This window comes from Triturus cristatus, chromosome 1_2 (assembly GCF_964204655.1).
Source record: "Triturus cristatus chromosome 1_2, aTriCri1.1, whole genome shotgun sequence".
Classification (NCBI taxonomy): Eukaryota; Metazoa; Chordata; class Amphibia; order Caudata; family Salamandridae; genus Triturus; species Triturus cristatus.
Window position 1 is genome coordinate 1,154,997,433 of NC_140580.1, and position 18,829 is coordinate 1,155,016,261.

Sequence of the window (18,829 nt, forward strand, 5' to 3'; positions counted from 1 at the left end):
ATTATTTGTGGAACAGGCTCTTGGAACGGTCGGCCCTTGCAAAGGTTTTGTGGATTCCACCAATGCAGAGAGTTGTATGCCCGACCGCTCACCAACACTAGGTCTTTTAATTGCCCATGAGCCGGATTCCATTGACGTGCTAAGCACTCCTGAAGCAGGCGCATATGTAGTCTCGCGTGTGGGACTATGAAAATGCAGGAGGCCATCATGCCTATCAACTGCATGAACACTCGCGCAGGAAGGGAGTGTTGGGGTTTGAACTTTGCATGCTGTTGATCCTCACTAAATTTGGCTGAGCTGTGGCTGCCAGAGTGTCTATGGTCGCACCTAGGTACTGTTGTACGTGTGCGGGTTGGAGATGTGATTTCGGGTAATTTAGTGAGAATCCCAGACTGTGAAGAAGGTGAATGGTGCGGGACATGTGGCTGGCACATTGCTGGGCTGACTTTGCCTGAACAAGCCAGTCGTCCAGGTAAGGGTAGACGTGAATGTGTTGCCTTCGTAGATGTGCAGCCACGGTAGCTAAGCACTTTGTGAAAACTCTGGGTGCTGTTGTCACTCCGAAGGGGAGGACTTTGAATTGATAGTGCTGCCCCTGAATGGTGAACCGGAGATATTTTCTGTGTGAGGGGTGTATGGGTATGTGGAAATACGCATCTTTGAGGTCTAGCGTGGCTAGGAAATCTCCCTGTCGGAGGAGCGGGAGAACCTGCTGTAGGGTGAGCATGTGGAAATGCTCTGAGAGAATGTAGTGGTTGAGGGGTCTCAGGTCTAGGATAGGTCTGAGTGACCCGTCCTTTTTTGGTATTAAGAAGTACAGAGAGTACACCCCTGTTCCCTGCTGGTGTACGGGCACGACCTCTATTGCGCCTTTTTGCAGCATACTTAGCACCTCCTGCTGTAATAATGCTAAGTGCTCTGAGGACATAGGACGGTGCCTTGGCGGTATGGTGGGTGGAGTGGAGGTTAATTCGAGACAGTAACCGTGTTGGATAACATCTTTGACCCACCTGTCCGTGATGATGGAATCCCACGTGGACAGGAACCGCTGGAGCATTCCCCCGACAGGTGTTATGTGGGCGGGGGGAAGGGAGAGGGCGTCACTGTTTGTTCTTGGGGGAGGACCTGGTATTGCCGTAACCACGTCCTCTGCCCTTGGTGCTGGAGCCACGATATCCACCTCGGGTGTTTTTATCGTAGGAACTCTGTGTGCCCCTTTTATTGTAGGTTTGCTGTGCCCCCTGTCCTCTACCTGCACCTCTATTTCCGGGGCGACGAAAGGAGCCACTACGAAATGTCTGCGTTTGCAGAGCCCCCATTGACTTCGCAGTGTCCGTGTCTTTCTTTATCTTTTCTAAGGTGGTGTCAACCTCCGGTCCAAATAAGTAGTCGGGTTGACCGGCTGATTGAGGATGTTATTTTGGACCTCAGGTTTGAATCCGGAGATTCGTAACCAGGCGTGTCGTCGTAGCATGACGCTGGTATTTATTGCCCTTGTAGCAGTGTCTGCGGCATCCAGTGCACACTTGATGGATGCGTTTGTGAGCAGTTGTCCCTCCCTGATGAGGAGCTCCGCTGCCTCTTTGTACTCGTCTGGCAGGTGTTGGAGTAGGGTCTCTAACGTGTCATAGTGTGAGCGGTCGCAGCGAGCTAGGAGGGCCTGTGTATTGGCGATGCGCCATATGTTTGCTGCCTGGGCTGCAATCCGTTTGCCGGAGGTCTCTAGAACCTTGGACTCTTTGTCCGGGGGAGGAGCATCACCAGTTGTCTGAGAGTGTGCCCGTTTGCGAGCATTGGCAACTACAATGGAGTCCAGAGGCAACTGGCTTCTAATGTACGTGGGGTCCCCAGGTGCGGGTTTGTACTTCTTCTCGATCCTGGGGTTTATTACCCGTGCCCTGGTGGTTTCCTTGAAAATGTCCTTTGCTGGCTTGAGGACACCTTTTAACATGGGCAGAGTCTTTACAGTCCTCTCGGAGGATGCGAAAGTGTCCACCAAGAAATCATCCTTGATAGTGTCTGAGTGGAGTTGCACTCCATGATTGGCTGCGGCACGTTCAATGAGGGCGTTGAATGCAGCAGTGTCCTCTGTGGGGGACGTTTTTGCGCCATAAAGTTGCGTGTCCTGTGTATCCAGAGCGGCACCTGGGTCTACAGGGTCATCCCAGACTTGATCAGGGTCTTGCTGCCCCTCAGGGTCTATGTCCTCGGGGTAGGTGGTGTCGTCACCCATGTAGTCCTCCACTGCATCCGTGTCGGAGTGCGTTGGAGAGAATGATGGATCTGTGTAAGAGGTGTGGATGCGTTCATAAAGAACTGGTTCCGATTCCGCCGGCATTTTTTGTTTTAGCGGGATCCTGTAAGAGTCCAAAGCTTGCCCTGAAGTGATCTTCCGCTTTCGGAGCATGAGCCTGCCGGTGTCGGCGTCGATGAAGTGGGACGGCGATGTCCCAGTAGTCGAGTGTTCGGTAGATGGGGACCTTGTCTGGGTAACGCGGGTTCTGATATCGAACATTTTCGGCGCAGTGGATGGCGGCAAACCAAAGGTGATGTTGGCTGGTGCCGATGGTGCCTTCTGTGCCCGTGTCGGTTCGGAGCCCGACGAGGTTTGGAGGGCTGCCTTTTCCCTGATGCGTTGCAAGGACGCTGCCACTTGTCGCACCTGGAACTCCGACGGTTCTTTGGCGCCGAGTGGTTCCGTAGAGGCAGGTGTGGACTTCTTCGAAGTGACCGGGTCATTGAGTCGAGGAGGGGTAGGAGCCGTCAACGGCATCGATGAGTGTACCGCAGTCGCTGCCTTCGAGGTGGATAGCGATGCAGTGGCTATTTTCACCTTGGTGGTCGGTGCCGATTGCTTCGGTGCTTTGACGGTACCGACGGCTTTTCTTTTTGGGTCGGCGCCGACATCGGCTGCAGCGAGTTCGGCACCGAAGTCCCTTTTGGTGCGGTCGGAGCCGACGGTTTTGGCTGGCGTCGAAGGTGTGGTGGTCCTCGAGCCGACCAGTGTCAGTTTCACTTTCGGTTTCTGTTTAACCGGTGCGATGATTGGTTTCGGTTTCGTGGTAGGGAAACCAGTCTTTTTAGGTAACAATGGCTCTTGCTGTATGTCCGTGGCCGGGCCGGAGGGCGGGGCCGAAGAACTGCGGGATTGGTCTTGGGTAAGGCCCGAAGGCGATCCCTCGACCGGAGCCGTCGACTGACACACTGGGATAGCCTCAATTTGTACGGGTAGGCCTTGCTCCTCACCGGAGCTACCTTCTTCGGCCCCTAAGGCCTCATCGTAGTCTCCTACCTCGTCGTCGGCTTCTTCCCTGTGAAAAAGCTCTTCATCGACATCTTCCGATCGGGAACCGTGTTCGGAAGTGGGGCTGGAGGGTATATTTTCCACGCTTTCCACATGTTCGTCCTCGGTGCTGAAGATGTTGGTCGGGGCCGGTGCCGCTTGCTGCGCTTCCAGTCGCGCGGCGCGTCGATTCCGGAGAGTCTTCTTGGATCTGAATCGGGCACAGGCCATGCATTTCGATTCGTCATGATCCGGTGAGAGGCATTTGTTACACACCGGGTGGACGTCGATATGGGGGTATTTGGCGTGGCAAACAGGACACCGCTTGAATGGGGTCCTCGATTCCATCGTCGAAGTTTGGTCGATGGTCGGATTAAATGGATCCGAAAAGTTGTTAAAGCCGTGAAAAACTAGCCTGTAAACTGTCGATACCAATCGGGAACAGTACGGTCGAAAACTAAAGGCCTTTTGGCCTGAAAAATAAATTTTCCTAACTTGAGTCAAGATAAGCACATCCGAACCCAATGGCGGAAGAAAACAATCTGAGGATGGAGAGGATGCCCATGCGCACTGTGGTCCAGGGGAGGAGTCACCTATCTCAGGATACTTCGAAGACTCTTCCAGGACAATAACGTGCAAACATCCGGACCCAACACTAGGCGGCGATCTATGCACAGATATGAATTCAGCAGCCCACATGCCTCGAACTTGAAGATACACCAGCCCCACAAATGTTTCAGGTGAAAAGTCTCTCCATCCGGGCAAACAACAATATACAATCCCTCAGATCCATCATCTATGCTTCTGTCCTGTCTCAAAAAGAGATGCAATGATCACTGGAATGTAATTAAAGCTGAAAAGGAGCCCTTGCGTTGCCTTTGAATGTTTTACATCTGAACAATGTATTCTTTTTCCCTAAACACACAACATGCTTTGCATTTTGAATGCAGGGGGCTGGGTGGATGAGAGGTAGAGCACAGGAAATGAACAGGGCTATCTAATGAAGCGGTAGAGTATAGATCTCTGTGCTTGGCGATTCTTTGTATGCACATGGATAGTAAAGCACCGCCATGCGAGAGCTTCCAAAAACAGTCACAAGTCTTCCCTTCCCACTTGGAGGACATCGTTTATTCGAGGAACAGGCAAACACTATTTGTAACACTGCCTGAACCCCAAACATGAGGCATTTGCCTTTGTCCAACAGATAAATCATTCTGCAATTAATTAAATATTCAGGCACTATTTGATGTCAGGTCCACAGCCAATGTCAAACATTTGGAAGACGCTCAAGCGCATATTCACCCACTTCTTCCTTAACAGCTTAAAGAAACTCTGAAATGGGAACACGTGTTTAGAATGGCACAGGTAAAAGATGCTGAACATTCATAACATCAGCAGTCACCCATGTTTTTATTCAGTCCAAACACTTAGAGAATGCAGCAAATGCAATGCGTCAACATTCAGTAGTAACTCCACATGCAGATTTTCCCAAAAATGCCCAGTCTATTTTATTCCAATTAAAATCTGAGTTAATATAGAAGTGAAACAAAGCAGTTCACAGACTGTTTGTTACTGTCGACAGCTGACTCCAAAGATTTGTGCAATACAGCTTCTGAAAAGAGAGGCGTAGTACCATATAGGTCTTGGTGTAAACTCTCCCTACTGTGCTGGTTAGTGACTGACCTCTGCACGCTGCTGGTGGAAGAGTTCTCACTGGGCATACACCACTGCGAGGTCTGGTTGTAGAGCCTCAGCTGCTGCAGGCTGTCCACCAGCCGGTTCAGTCTCTGCCGCTCTTGGTTGATGATCTCACGGTTGTTGGACAGTGTGTTGAACAACGTTTCCCGCTCGGGGACAATCAGGCGTCTGCAAATGAGGCATGGGTCAGTTAGTACACAGGAAGGAAGCTTTGACACCGACGGGGAGAACTTTAGAACCACATAATATGGCAGCACATCTACAAGTTTGAGGGTATCTCAGCACTTTATGAATCAAAAACATTCACCCAGAAGGCCACTTGTGCTAATACAACAAAGTGAAACTAAGTCTGGCCTAGCCTGACAAGATCAGAGAATATATAAACTGTGTGTGAACACCTGTCTTCAAGCGAAGAGCTCCATCATCAGGTAGAAAGTGTTCGCTATCACCAAACATACATACTAAAATAAAAATAATCACACTCGTCAGGTCCCCGAGAGCTTTTGCCCACACAAGCAGCTCAGTCGCCTACATTAAGCAAGCACCCTGTCCCTTCAAGCAAGAACATTCACCCACCTGCCCCCTCTTTGAGGAGCACAAAGGCCTGACAAAGTCCCCTTGCAACTGCCCATACATGAAACCATGAGATCCTATAAAGACTCACTTTTGTTTCTTCTTCTTCTCTAGGTGCCGCTCCCACTCCAGGTCCAGCACGTCACTCACATCCTGGACAGCAAACTTCACGTACTGGTGCAAACGCCGGATCTCCTGCAACAGATTTTAAGAGACATGCTGTAAATACCACCCCAGAATCTCACCTCCTGCTTGGTACCACAGTGCACAGAAAGATCGGTAGACCACAGCAAAGCCCTCTTCCCTACCACCATGTCCTTATCACTAACCACAAGGAAAGGAATCGTGATGTGTCAACCTCTTAACAAAAATGCACTAGGAGACATGCTTTACCTCAATATAACACTTTTCCAAAATCTAGCAGCTCAAATAAGAAACTCGATTTATGGTACTAAGTGTGTGTGAATGCACAGCTCCCCTTAGGGAGAGTACGGCGATCAGCTCCTGGTAAGAAGGTGCTTCAAACATTAAACTCTAATAAATAAGGGTGGGTTGCATCTCTGTTCACTAATGCGCTACAATAGTCCACAGTACCTGCACCTGAGCCTCACTTTTGGGGTCCAAAGGTTTCTTATAGAGCAAGTGCATGTACGCAGGGTCCCGTCCACGTTCATTCTGCTCCTTTGCATCCTCCAGTCCAGCGAAGCCTTCCAGCAGCACAGTCTTCAGGGTGCCTATGTCACCGTGGAGGGACTGTCACAGAGATACAGGCGGTTAGAGAAGGTTGGAGGCAGCACTCAATGGTTTTGGTATGATTAATATCAGCTAGTAACACTATCCAGTGAACATGATTTACGTGTTTAACCACTGAATGAGCACGCGGTGTATGATAACCTAGACACAGCACACAGTATCTGGCAAAGTATGCTGAGAGCAGGGATAGATGGTAAACTATTCCATCATCATGAAGTCCATGGCCAACTGAATGTGTGAACATGGCATCCATGGTTAACTGTTCAGAGAACACAGAGTACATGGCAGCTATTCAGAGAGCACGGAGTACATGGCCAGCTATTCAGTGAGCACAGAGTACATGGCCAGCTATTCAGTGAGCACAGAGTACATGGCCAGCTATTCAGTGAGCACAGAGTACATGGCCAACTATTCAGCGAGCACAGAATACATGGCCAGCTATTCAGTGAGCACAGAGTACATGGCCAGCTATTCAGTGAACACAGAGTACTTGGCAGCTATTCAGTGAGCACAAAGTACTTGGCAGCTATTCAGTGAGCACAGAGTACTTGGCAGCTATTCAGAGAGCACAGAGTACATGGCCAGCCATTCAGAGTGAAGAATGTGTAGGAAATGATACACTGAGTATACCAACTGCTGAATGGTTGAGAAGTGTGTGGCAAATTATCCTCCAAGAAAAAGATATACATCAAGTAATTAATGGAGCAGAACGCATACAGTAAGTGCTTTGCTGAATTTTTAGTAAAAGCATGGCGAGTGTTATCAACTATCCAATAAGGGTCACCTGTGATAAACACCAGTGAACATGCAGTGCACAGTAGACTATGCTTTGTTGCACTAAATGTCAAACAATTCACTGAGCATAAAGCACAATACACCGTCTGGACAAAGAAGTGGAAATTGTAATTAATTCCAACACCCCCCCCCCCCCCCTTCCCTCCCCCTCGCCCACACCAGGCAGAAGGACTGGGGTAAACTTCAATCTGGCCCCATTACAAGATGCCCAGATCAGTATCCCTGCGGGGGCCATTCCAGGCAACATCAAGTGGTCGCTGTTCACCTCCCCCTTTCAACAATCCCGTCCCCTGCCGGTATTTACCGCCTGGTCACAGCAGGTGGTAAATATCTTCACTGAACTCTCCACACTAGGGGAAAAGCTCTGCAAAGGACCCAGTAATTGCAGGTCGGAGAAATGATCCCCCCATTCTGTTGGAGGTCAACTTCAGCTCTCAGTTAACAGGGAGAAACCACTGTATTTCCCGGTGGAGAGAACAGGGAAATCAGAATGGGGGCCTCAATGTGAAGCAAGTGCTAAGTCTTCGCTTCAGTATAGACTATGGAGAGCCCCATAAAGCAAACCATGAGGATAGACTAACCCTGCACCTCTTCATGAGGGAGTACCCACAGTTTACTGTGTATCGCACAGATGGTCTTGTAATGCACTTCAGAACACGGTACCCTTGCTAAGGCCAATTAGATCCTCTTGGCTCCTGTTCGCTCACCTCAGTGGTCTCCTTAATCTCCAGCAGAAAAGTGTGCAGTTTGTCAGCCTCTGTCCGCAGAAGTTTCTTCTCCTCCTCGGTGCCCACCTGGAAGCAGGCTTTGGCTGTCCTGCCTTTCAGCTCTTCCATCTCCTTCTGAAAGTGGGTGATCTGTGGGGGAAGCAGTGTACAAACTATCAAATCATAGTCATGGCCCAGTGCACCGAAGAGGTCACAAAGAGCAACTTGGAACCCATTACGAGTTGGAGGTATAGAAAAGATTGTAGCCAGTCATCTGTCCACAGTAAGAGGATTTAATGTGACAGTGTGCTCGAAGGTTCACCCACACAGCTGGATTGTTAAAAGGTCATCAGAGACCATTCCCCCTTTCTTCACCACCCTGCACAAGTACTTCCTGACGTACTACTGGTTGGGGGATGAAGTCCCCTTGGTTGTTAAGGGTCCTTGGGGGCCAACAAGCTCTCCTGTTACCTTCAGTAAATCCCACACAGCGGGATTGCTGAGAGGTCTTCGGAGGCCATGCCCCCTTTCTCCACCACTCTGCAAACGTGCCACATGGCATGCTATTGGTTGGGGGATGAAGTCCTCTTGGAATGTAAGGGTCCCTGGAGGCCAAGAAGCCCTCCTATTACTGCCAGTAAGTCAGACACTACAGGATTCCTGAGAGCAGTTTGAGGGTCCGCCTCCTTTCTCCACAACTCTGCAAACGTGACTACTAGTTAAAAAACAGAAATTCACATTAAAAAAACAAAGGTTACAGGGAAGTTATAATTAGGAAATCGAATTTAAAAAACCTTTTTAAATTCACAGAAAAAAAACTAAGGTTACAGCGACGTTATAGTTAGGCTGACATTTCACTCGTACAAAATCAGCGAAATTCAATAGTCGTAGCTAACTGAGCTAACTAACTTATGAACCCACAATGTACTGCTTATGACCTCACATATTACATCACTCATGACATGCTCAGTGACATCACTGATGACATCAGCCACAAAACCACTCACACATCCACTTACATCCCAATTTAACATGTCATACACCCACTCTCACACAGCCACTCACATACTCTTTCACAGACCCATACAAATGCTCACACACCAACTCACTGGTCCATAGACCCACTTACACATCAACTCATCCATACAGCCACTAAAGCAACCATTAACTCACATATACAGCCACTCGTGTACCTACTCACTGACCAGCATAGACACTCATACATCTAGTCATACAGATATACAAGCATTTACACACCAAGTCACTCACACACTAAATCACTCACCCATATAGCTACTCACTCACCCATACAGTTACACACACCCATTCATTTACTCATACATATACTAACATGGACTGACTCACCTATACAGTGACTGACACAAGCACATACTTTCCCATACATCCCGGCTCACACTCACTTACCCATACAGCCACTCGTACACCCATTCATTCTCTAATACAGCCACTCACACAGCCACTTACTTACCCATACACCTACTTGCACACCCATTTATATACCCATACCAGCACTCATTTATTCTTCCAGTCACCCATAAATATACTTATATACCCGTTCAGTCACCCATACAGCCACTCATGCACCATCTCATTCAGCATTAACTGCTACTGACACACCCGCACACTCAGCCATACAGCCACTCATTCACCCTTACATCCACTTACACACCCACTCACTCACCCATAGAGATAGTCACATAGCCACTTATTACTAATACGCTCAAAGACTCAGCCGCTTGCTCACCCATTCAAAAACATACACACCCACTCACTTATTTATAGTTTGTCACGTACCCACTCATTCTTCTATACACTACTTATACACCCACTTAGTCACCCATACAGACACTTCCACAGCCACTTACCTCAGTATATATGTTTGACACCCAGTTTCTTTTAGAAAATAGTTACAATCACTGGATGCTGTCGTTTGAGATCTCATGAGTGATGTCACTGGCCATGCCATGAGTGATGTAATATGGGAGTTCATAAGTAGTGCATTGCGGGCGTAAGTTATAGTTGGTTCAGCTAACTAGAACTGCTGAATTTCTCTGGTTTTATACAAGTGAAATGTCAACCTAACTAGAACAACCCTGTAACCTTTGGTTTTTTCAGTGAATATATAGCTAGCTAGATAGTTAGCTAGCTGGATAGACGGATAAAATTGGGTTAATACTTTTCTGTAAAATATTTACCACGCATATGCCTTTACCACGAATGCCTGTACCACGAAAATATTTCACAGGTAGTAAGTATATACCTTTTATATATGCACATAAAAGGTTTATACTTACCTGTCAAATACTTACATTTTCGTGGTAAAGGCATATGCATGGTAAAGACTTTCATTGTGAAGGCGCATGCATTGTAATGACGGCGTTGTAAAGGTATGCGTTGTAAAGGTATGAGTGGTAAAGGTATGAGTGGTAATGGCATGCGTGGTTAAGTCATACATCTGTGTGCCAGTGTTGTGTATATGTGAGAGGTGAATGGCTGGCATTAGGCCACAAGCTTCTGCGAGCAGAAGAGCTCAGTGAATGCAAGTACTTCATCCATGTGGGAGTACAGCTCGTTTAACCTTTCTTGCCAAAGACTGACTGGGCTGTTGCTGCTACCTTTGATTTAATATGCTCCATCCCAGGCAATATAGCCTCTGTTTTGGCAGGCCGAAGAGCTCAAAACTAGGAAGGAGTAGTGTTAGCTGTGGGCCACTGGTGGGCAGAGATCATCCCAGAAAGTGGTCAGTCAAGCTTGCATATCTTTCAACCTGTCCGACAGGCATCTTCTCATTAAACTTCTAGTGAATGGGATTTACAATCCTACCAGTCACAAACTTTTGCCACAGGGTCGTTTCCCCTCAGAAGTGAGAGCAGAGTGAGGATCTGCAAACAGAAGACTTCAAGTCATTCTCCAATCCCCCAATGGGTGGGCAGAAACGTATATTCTTTAAAGAGCATTGGGGGTTTTACTTTCTGGCTCACTTCACAGTCTTGCACCAATTTGAAGCTTAGAGGGACTTTTTCCTCACCTCTTCCCCAATCCCGACAAGCACAGGGTTTGATTCATTCCACTGATTCACTGCGCTCTCCGATGCAGAGCTGGTGACAGGCTGCGCAGGACGAGCCTAGGACAAAATGAACAGAAAAGACAACCCCATAAATGTTAACATTGCAGCACACAAAATAAGACCTCAATGGGTCTATTTATTAGTATGTATTACTCATGTGCCATGAGAATGAGGTCTAACCATCTCCTCACTGAAGTAGCTAACTGGAAGCTGCACAGACTGAAAACTGTGCAAGCCGCTGCAACCTCATTGGAACCACAGCATTTGGTACCGTTCATCCTTTGTAAATTCAAGTGTAGACATAACATACATTTTAGATTTAAGCACTACACAGCTGGACTCAACTTCAACAAGGCACAGTGATAGCTGAATACAGTGCTAAATCTAGCTGTTTAATTGTAAGAACTCTATAACTTTTAACCAGCGACATCCAGGCCTAGCCTGAAGAGTGACAGAGCTATTCTGAAGCTCTCTGCAGGGAGCTGGGTTTTATACAGTGCACCCAAATAAGGTACACTGTGCAGAGTCCAAGTGACCCTTACTGGTTTACAGGGCTACAATAATCCCACATGCTCTCTTTTGTGATAGTGTGGGCGAGCAGTTTCAGCTTATCAGAGGATATTGTTAAGCATTTATTGCACACACAGAGTCAATAAGCAAGACACACACTCAGTAAAGAAATCCAACAGCAATTAAAAAAAAATAACAGATTTTAAATGAATTTAGACACTAAGATCATCGTAATCGGATATGTAAGTTTCGAGTTATCAGTTTTTAAGTCACAATAAAATACACTTGTACTGTGGACTTCAAGTTGTAATGTTATCCTATTGGGAATAAACATATAATGCATAGGGTCACTTAGCAACGACTTGCAGGACTGTGCTCCTGGACTTAAGGGGAGTATGGAGCAAGAAACAAGGCAGCACCAACAGGTCACTGCGGGCAGCACTGGGGCATACAGGAGCAGAGGTGAGTTATGGCGTTGGGTGCCCTGTTCACTTCAATGGGAAACGGTCCTCTGAAAAAGAGGCTGCAAGCAGGGACTGGGGGGCCAGTCCAGTTGACCCCACAAGGGGGCTCGGGTCTTGAGGGTCTCTGGCACCCAAGGACACAGTCGGTTCACTGGTTCTGTGGCCGGGGGGCTAGTTTGCAGTGGTGTTTTGTCCGGCAAGGTAACGCTACAAGAGTCTTGTGGTTCTCAGTTTCCTGCAGAGGCTGCAGGCCAGGACTGGGGGCCAGTCCAGCAACACCCAAAAGGAGGCACAGCTCTAGAGGGTCTCTAGACCCCGTTGGCACCGTTGGTTCACTTGGACTCGGGCAGGGGTCTCTGGTGCAGTGGTGCTTTATGTTGTCGTGTTCCAGTGGTCAGAGGCTCACTCTCTGCATCAGTGACCTGGTGAAGAGGGACAAACAGGGCAGCAGGGCCACTCTCTCTGTTGGCTTTGTGAATCCTGACGTCCCTTGCCGGTAGGTCTGTCTTTGTGCTGTTGGGAGTCTGGATTGGACCACCACCAAGCCTTGGCTGTTGCAACTGCTCCGGTACACAGGGTATTGGTGCTGGGTGGCTCTTAGGGGTCCTGGCGCCTCCAAACTTGCCAAGGAGATGGAGCTGACCTTCTGGAGCACAAAGATCTTCTCCTGTAGCGCCGCTTCTTCGTGGGCCCAATGGCAACATGGTGGGAGGCTTTTGGGTGCCTGCAGATGCAGGGGAGCTGCTCCTCTGCTCCAAGGGAGATCTTTTCCGGTGGTTGAGGTATTGGGCAGTCCTAAAGGGTTTTGGAGAGGATGTCTAGCTCTTTGTGAAGTCGGTGCCAGCGATGGTCGAAGTGCAAGCAATGGAAGGGTTTTGCACTAATCTTTAGTTGCAGGTCTTCAGTTTTCGCTCTCTTCGGTACTTTTTCTTCCTCGGTTTCCAGTAATCTAATATGATTTCTGTAGGAAGCTGGCTCTGTATATACTATACCAAAGTGAGGTATGGTGTGCACAGAGTCCAGTGGAATCCCAAAGGTAGGCAGAGGCAATGTTAGATAGCACCTCACTCTCCATTTGTGGTTGTGTGTTCGAGCAGTAAGGCAGTATCAGGGGACAGTGTTAGGCATTTGTTGTACACACTCGGTCAGCAAATGAATTCACACACTCAAAGACTAAACTTCAGACCAATTGCTTTTGTATGAAAATATTCTTTTAGTTATTTTATTTTCTAGAACCAAGCAAGCCTGGCACAGGTAAACAATAAATACTTTACAGTAGTAATGCAGTTTGCAAACAGTTTGAATTGTAATTGTATATGCACCTTGTTTTGACTTACAGTATGGTTGCAGAGAAATGCAATACTTTGTAAATACAGTACATAGACTTGAATGGGCTTTTCAGTAAAATACCATGCAAGTTACTTTTTAGATTACTTTAATTTCACAGTGTAGTACACCTGGATACTACTCTGGGACATTTCCTGTAAACAGGTGAGCAAAATCGGTTTTGTTAAACAGAACAACTTTAAAGAATTTCTTTAGGTTTTCAAACTCCAAACTTTTCCAAGAAAACCAGTCAATGTTATCCTACAGAGGAAAATAGTGTTATCGGTTTTGAGGTAGTATTTGGTAGTGGGAGTTGAGGTTCTGGGGGTAGACTCAGGGGTCCCCCAGGGTCAAGTATGCACTCTTGTTACACCCTCAGCGGCACTAGGGCGGCCGGGTGCAGAGGCTCAATGTTATCCAATGAGGGATAGGGGGCCTCCGGTTGGTGGCTGCTGACAAGCAGGCAACAAGGTTGTGGGAGCAAATCTTCAGGTGTTAGGCTCAGGGCAAAAGGGGATCCTGCTTAGCACAAAAAGTGCACCAACAGTGGTGCAGGGGCGGCTGGGTGCAGGGTGCTGGTTGGGCGTCAGGTGCCCTGTTGTTTTCAATGGGGATTTTCGGTTTTGGTTTTCAGCCGCAGGCTTGGTCCAGGAAGACTTCCAGGAGGAACCAACAGCTGGGCAGGTAAGTTGGAGGGCTCGGGGACGTGGGTGCACCTCAGGTTCATTTCTACAGGGTGCAGGGCGGCTGGATGGAGGGCGTCTTTTGAGGTCGGATTTCACCTTACCAGACCACTCGCAGTTGGTGGGGGGTCTCCGTACAGAGGCTGCAGGCGATGTCTGGGAGTCCTGGAGGGGTCAACCCACGGTGGACTTGGACTCTGGAGTGCTGGGGGACCTCCCTGGGACCGGTGGGCCACTTGAACTCGGGCTGGAGGCGACGGGTGCAGTGGTGGTTCCAGGCGCCGGGTTTCATTTTCCTCAGCAGGCTCCGAGTCTTTCTTTGGTGTTTCCTCTGATCTTTGTTGAAGGCAGTCAGTCCTCCCAGGGGTTCTGGAGGTCGCTAGCTGCAGGACAAGACGATTTTTGGCGCAGTATCTCTGGAAACTGCAGATGGCCCGGTAGGGCTGGGGCCGGGTCAGTTGTTCTCTGCAGTCTCTTCTGCTGGGCGTCTACTTTCGTCTTTTTTCTTCTTAGGTTACGGGAATCTGCTTTCTTGGTTCAGGGCTTCACCTAAATACTGTATTTAGGGGGCGTTTTAGGGGTCTCAAGCTCATGTAGCCAATGGGCTACTGACCTTAGGGTGACTACACCCTTGGTGTGCTCACCCCATGTGGGCGAGTGAGCACAATCCCTAATCCTGATTGGGGAGTGCCTGCCATCTGCAAGATGCAAAAACAACAGTTGATGGACAGAATGCAGAACAATGTCATACATTCACCCCAGTACAGAGATCTGGGCCTAAATCCATAGTTTTCTGCTCACCATGCCATTCCAGTTTGAACCCAGCCATATGCAAATCAGTCTTGACCCTGTGCCTCATGGGAACAGTCCAGCCCGAACTGAAGAGTGGGGTTCAACTCACCTCCCCCACCTGAGGGGTGGAGTTGGCAAAGGTGGGCACTCCTTCTGGGCTGGCTAGTTTTTCCCGCCCGTCTTCCCGCTGAAAACGAGGGGAGACAGGAAGGGGGCCTGCGCCGGATAGCAGGAGAGGCTGGGGGTCGCATTACAAAGGCTGCCAGGCCTTTGAAGCTCCCCTGCCACAGATGGCTCTTCCTCGCCTGGGGTATGTGTGAACACCTCCACCCAGGAAAGGCTTTGTTTCTGGGCTCAGGGAGCGAAGGCTCCCACCCTAGGGGGTCCAGAAACATGTCTTGTGGTGGCAAGCTGGTGTGTACCAGTCAGGGAACCAACCAGAGGCTGGTCGTTTTTCAGGGGGCAGCTCTAAGATGCCCTCTGAGTGCATTTTTCCATTAAATCCCACACTGGCATGAGTGTGGGTTGAATGTGCTGAGAAGTTTGATACCAAACTTCTCAGTTTTCAGTATAGCCATTATGGTGCTGTGGAGTTCGTAATGACAAGCCCCCAGCACCATATACTCTTAAAGGCAGCACTGCACTTACGTCTAAGAATGGACTTCGACACTGTAGGGGTACAGGGCTCATGCACCTGTAACCTCACCACTGAGCACCAAACTAGAGGGGTGAGTGATCTATGCCAGGGTAGTGGGTTGTAGGCATGGCACACAGGGATGTGTGCCATGTCGACTCTTCCCTTTGTTCAGCACCAAAACAGGCAGCCTGCAGTGGCAGTGTTTGTGGGTTAAGGTACAGGGCCTCTCAGGGTGGCACAATAAGTGCTGCAGCCCTTAGAGGTCTTCCCTGGTCACAGTGCCCTGGGTAACTGTGGTACCATTTACCAGGGGCTGACCTGTGGCCAGAGATGCTACTTGGGTTAGTTTTGGGTAAAGAACATAGGCCATGGGAACCTGATTGGCAGGGACCCAGGGCACATCTAGTGAAAGTGCATCAGTAGTCAGGCAAAATGTGTGTGGGGGGGGCTACTGCAACAGAAACCCACTTTCTACTATTTCCTAGTATCAGGAGGCCACCTAAATATTCAATTTATGGGCATTGATGAGAGTGAGGGGTAGTAACAAATGGGCTACTTATCCCTGGGGTCACAACACTCCTAGAAGACCACTTCCTGTGGAGAGTGGGAATCACTTTGTTTCAGAATTCAAATTCCACAGCACACAAGATGGTGCAATTCTTTATTTGGTGTTCACTTCAGGCTGTCCACCCAAGAGGTGTGTCTAGCCTGGCAGTGCAAGGCGTCTCCTGGCTATCTAACTTTCCCACCTGTCCTTGTGCCAAATGGACCTAAGGGCAGGGGGTGGCATCTCCCAGTCTAGGGGATGCTGGGGTCGTATATAACAGGCAGCAGAGGCTTTGAAGCCTATGGTCTTGACATGCTAATTCACTGGTACAAATGGTAGAATTAGGAAAAACTGGAAAAATAGTCCTCAGAGTGGTACTCAACCTGGACCACAGGTATATATTGTAGTGTGATAGTCATCAAAGGGCCCATGCTTCAACAGCACTGGAGGCCTGAATCAGTGAGGTCATTTTTCCTGCTTGTGCATCCACCATTGCATTTCACTTATTCAAGTGCACATTTAGTACTGTTATCACACATACACTGTTTAATGTTCATTTCAGTGCAATTCGATAGTCCGACAAGCACCTCCTCAACCACCCGAAACGTGAACGCTGAAGGTTTAATAACGTGAGTGAGCAAGTCTTGCTCACTAATGAAGGCGATGCGGCGAAGCTCCTTAAGTAGATTTAGCAAAGTCACGCAGGAGCACTTTTGGTGCTGCTGCATGTTGCTAGGCAGACTTGGATTTAGGTGACTGGGAACTGCCAGGATACCTCCCTAGCTACACAATCCAGATCCAAGGGAAATACAGCCGTGCAGCTCGTGCTGCATTGTTTTTTGGAAGCAGAGCAAAACGTCTATGCATATTGTTGGAACGTTCCAGTAATGGCAATACAATCTAAAAAGTGATGCGCACCCAAAGGAATTACCAATGGCCCGGTGAACTCAAACATTTCCACCCAGCCTTTCTTGCTCCTAGATACGGACATTGCACGTGGCCCAGATGAATTCAAACATTTCCACCCATCCTTTCTTTGCTCCTAGATACGGACATTGCACGTGGCCCAGATGAATTCAAACATTTCCACCCATCCTTTCTTTGCTCCTAGATACGGACATTGCACGTGGCCCAGATGAATGCAAACATTTCCACCCATCCTTTCTTTGCTCGTAGATACGGACATTGCACGTGGCCCAGATGAATTCAAACATTTCCACCCAGCCTTTCTTGATCCTAGATACGGACATTGCACGTGGCCCAGATGAATTCAAACATTTCCACCCATCCTTTCTTTGCTCCTAGATACGGACATTGCACGTGGCCCAGATGAATTCAAACATTTCCACCCATCCTTTCTTTGCTCCTAGATACGGACATTGCACGTAGCTCAGATGAATTCAAACATTTCCACCCAGCCTTTCTTGCTCCTTGATACGGACATTGCACGTGGCCCAGATGAATTCAAACATTTCCACCCATCCTTTCTTTGCTCGTAGATACGGACATTGCACGTGGCCCAGATGAATTCAAACATTTCCACCCATCCTTTCTTTGCTCGTAGATACGGACATTGCACGTGGCCCAGATGAATTCAAACATTTCCACCCAGCCTTTCTTGATCCTAGATACGGACATTGCACGTGGCCCAGATGAATTCAAACATTTCCACCCATCCTTTCTTTGCTCGTAGATACGGACATTGCACGTGGCCCAGATGAATTCAAACATTTCCACCCATCCTTTCTTTGCTCGTAGATACGGACATTGCACGTGGCCCAGATGAATTCAAACATTTCCACCCAGCCTTACTTGATCCTAGATACGGACATTGCACGTGGCCCAGATGAATTCAAACATTTCCACCCATCCTTTCTTTGCTCCTAGATACGGACATTGCACTTGCACCTTCGATCATGTGGTGCCAGTGCTCTCAGTTTTCTGTCAATGTTTTTTTTCATCCTACTGCTTCTGTTATTGGACATTTTACAGTGTCCCAAAGCACTTGAACGGCTATAAGGTTAACACTAACAAACAGCCGATAAATGAATGGCCTGTGAATTACCTGAACAGGGCCAGACTTCAGCGCTGCAGACAGTGGGTGGACTCTCGCTGCCTTTTGCTGGGTGGAAGGTACAGAGGCGCTAGAAGTCAGACGCACCGCTGTGTAGACAAGATAAAATGCTATTTAGTCACAAGTCAATGAACCAGCAAATTTTATTTAGGGACCGGCATGTGCTGAGGAAATATTTATTTTCACATTACGTCAGTGTGGCAAGACACAAGGTTGTTTGAAGACCCCCTTCTTTCTCAGAATATAAATATGTAAAAATGATGATTGCAGATTACAGCATCAGAGGTGTCACATTATTGAACTGCATGTACTCAAAGTGTGTGTTGGGGTGTGGTGGTGGAGGTACAGAGACTTTCATTTATTCCAGTTTCAAAGGTGGATTCCTGGACATTCCATGTTTGACATATACTGCTCCCCAACAGCTACATGAAAAATTTGCATTTCTGAAACAGCTCTCCAGCACTTACAATTCTTTTAGGACCTTCATGCTGGTTCCCTTATTTCCTGTTAGAAGAATCCAAGAAAGTTAAATTTTCCCTTTTCTACCTGCTCTACTTCATTGTGTGCAAGGACGTTTACTAAGAACAGAGAGCTGCCCATAATCTTCAGCCCTTCTACGGAACTCTACAAAAGATTCACATCCAGGCTGTCTTTTATGAATTCCAACACTTTCTCTTTATAGGAAAGACAACAGCACTAGAATGAGTACATCATGCAAAAGGGTAGCGCTCCAACAGTCATGAAGGGACCTTCAACAAGAAATCAATTTTACATCTTGGATGCGCTCAGAACCCAGAAAACCTGACCTGTGTGGTGATCACACTGAGGAAGCATGCAATTTATTCCTGAATTTATTGCAAGAACGAGACAAACTGATTTGGGGCACATACTGCAGCACT

The 18,829-nt window shown here is 48.1% G+C and overlaps 1 protein-coding gene across 2 annotated transcripts in view; it reads right to left on the reverse strand.

Annotated features, from left to right (window-relative positions):
* NUP214 (nucleoporin 214) overlaps window positions 1-18,829 on the reverse strand; it is a 385,271-nt gene that overhangs the window by 270,009 nt on the left and 96,433 nt on the right. For both annotated transcript variants that reach the window (XM_085613954.1, XM_085613953.1), the window contains exons 14-19: window positions 17,922-18,019; window positions 10,859-10,954; window positions 7,810-7,959; window positions 6,149-6,307; window positions 5,646-5,749; window positions 4,967-5,149 (exon numbers count right to left, since the gene is read on the reverse strand). In XM_085613954.1, the coding sequence (XP_085470080.1) occupies window positions 4,967-5,149; window positions 5,646-5,749; window positions 6,149-6,307; window positions 7,810-7,959; window positions 10,859-10,954; window positions 17,922-18,019 (790 nt within the window). The remainder of the gene's footprint in view (window positions 1-4,966; window positions 5,150-5,645; window positions 5,750-6,148; window positions 6,308-7,809; window positions 7,960-10,858; window positions 10,955-17,921; window positions 18,020-18,829) is intronic.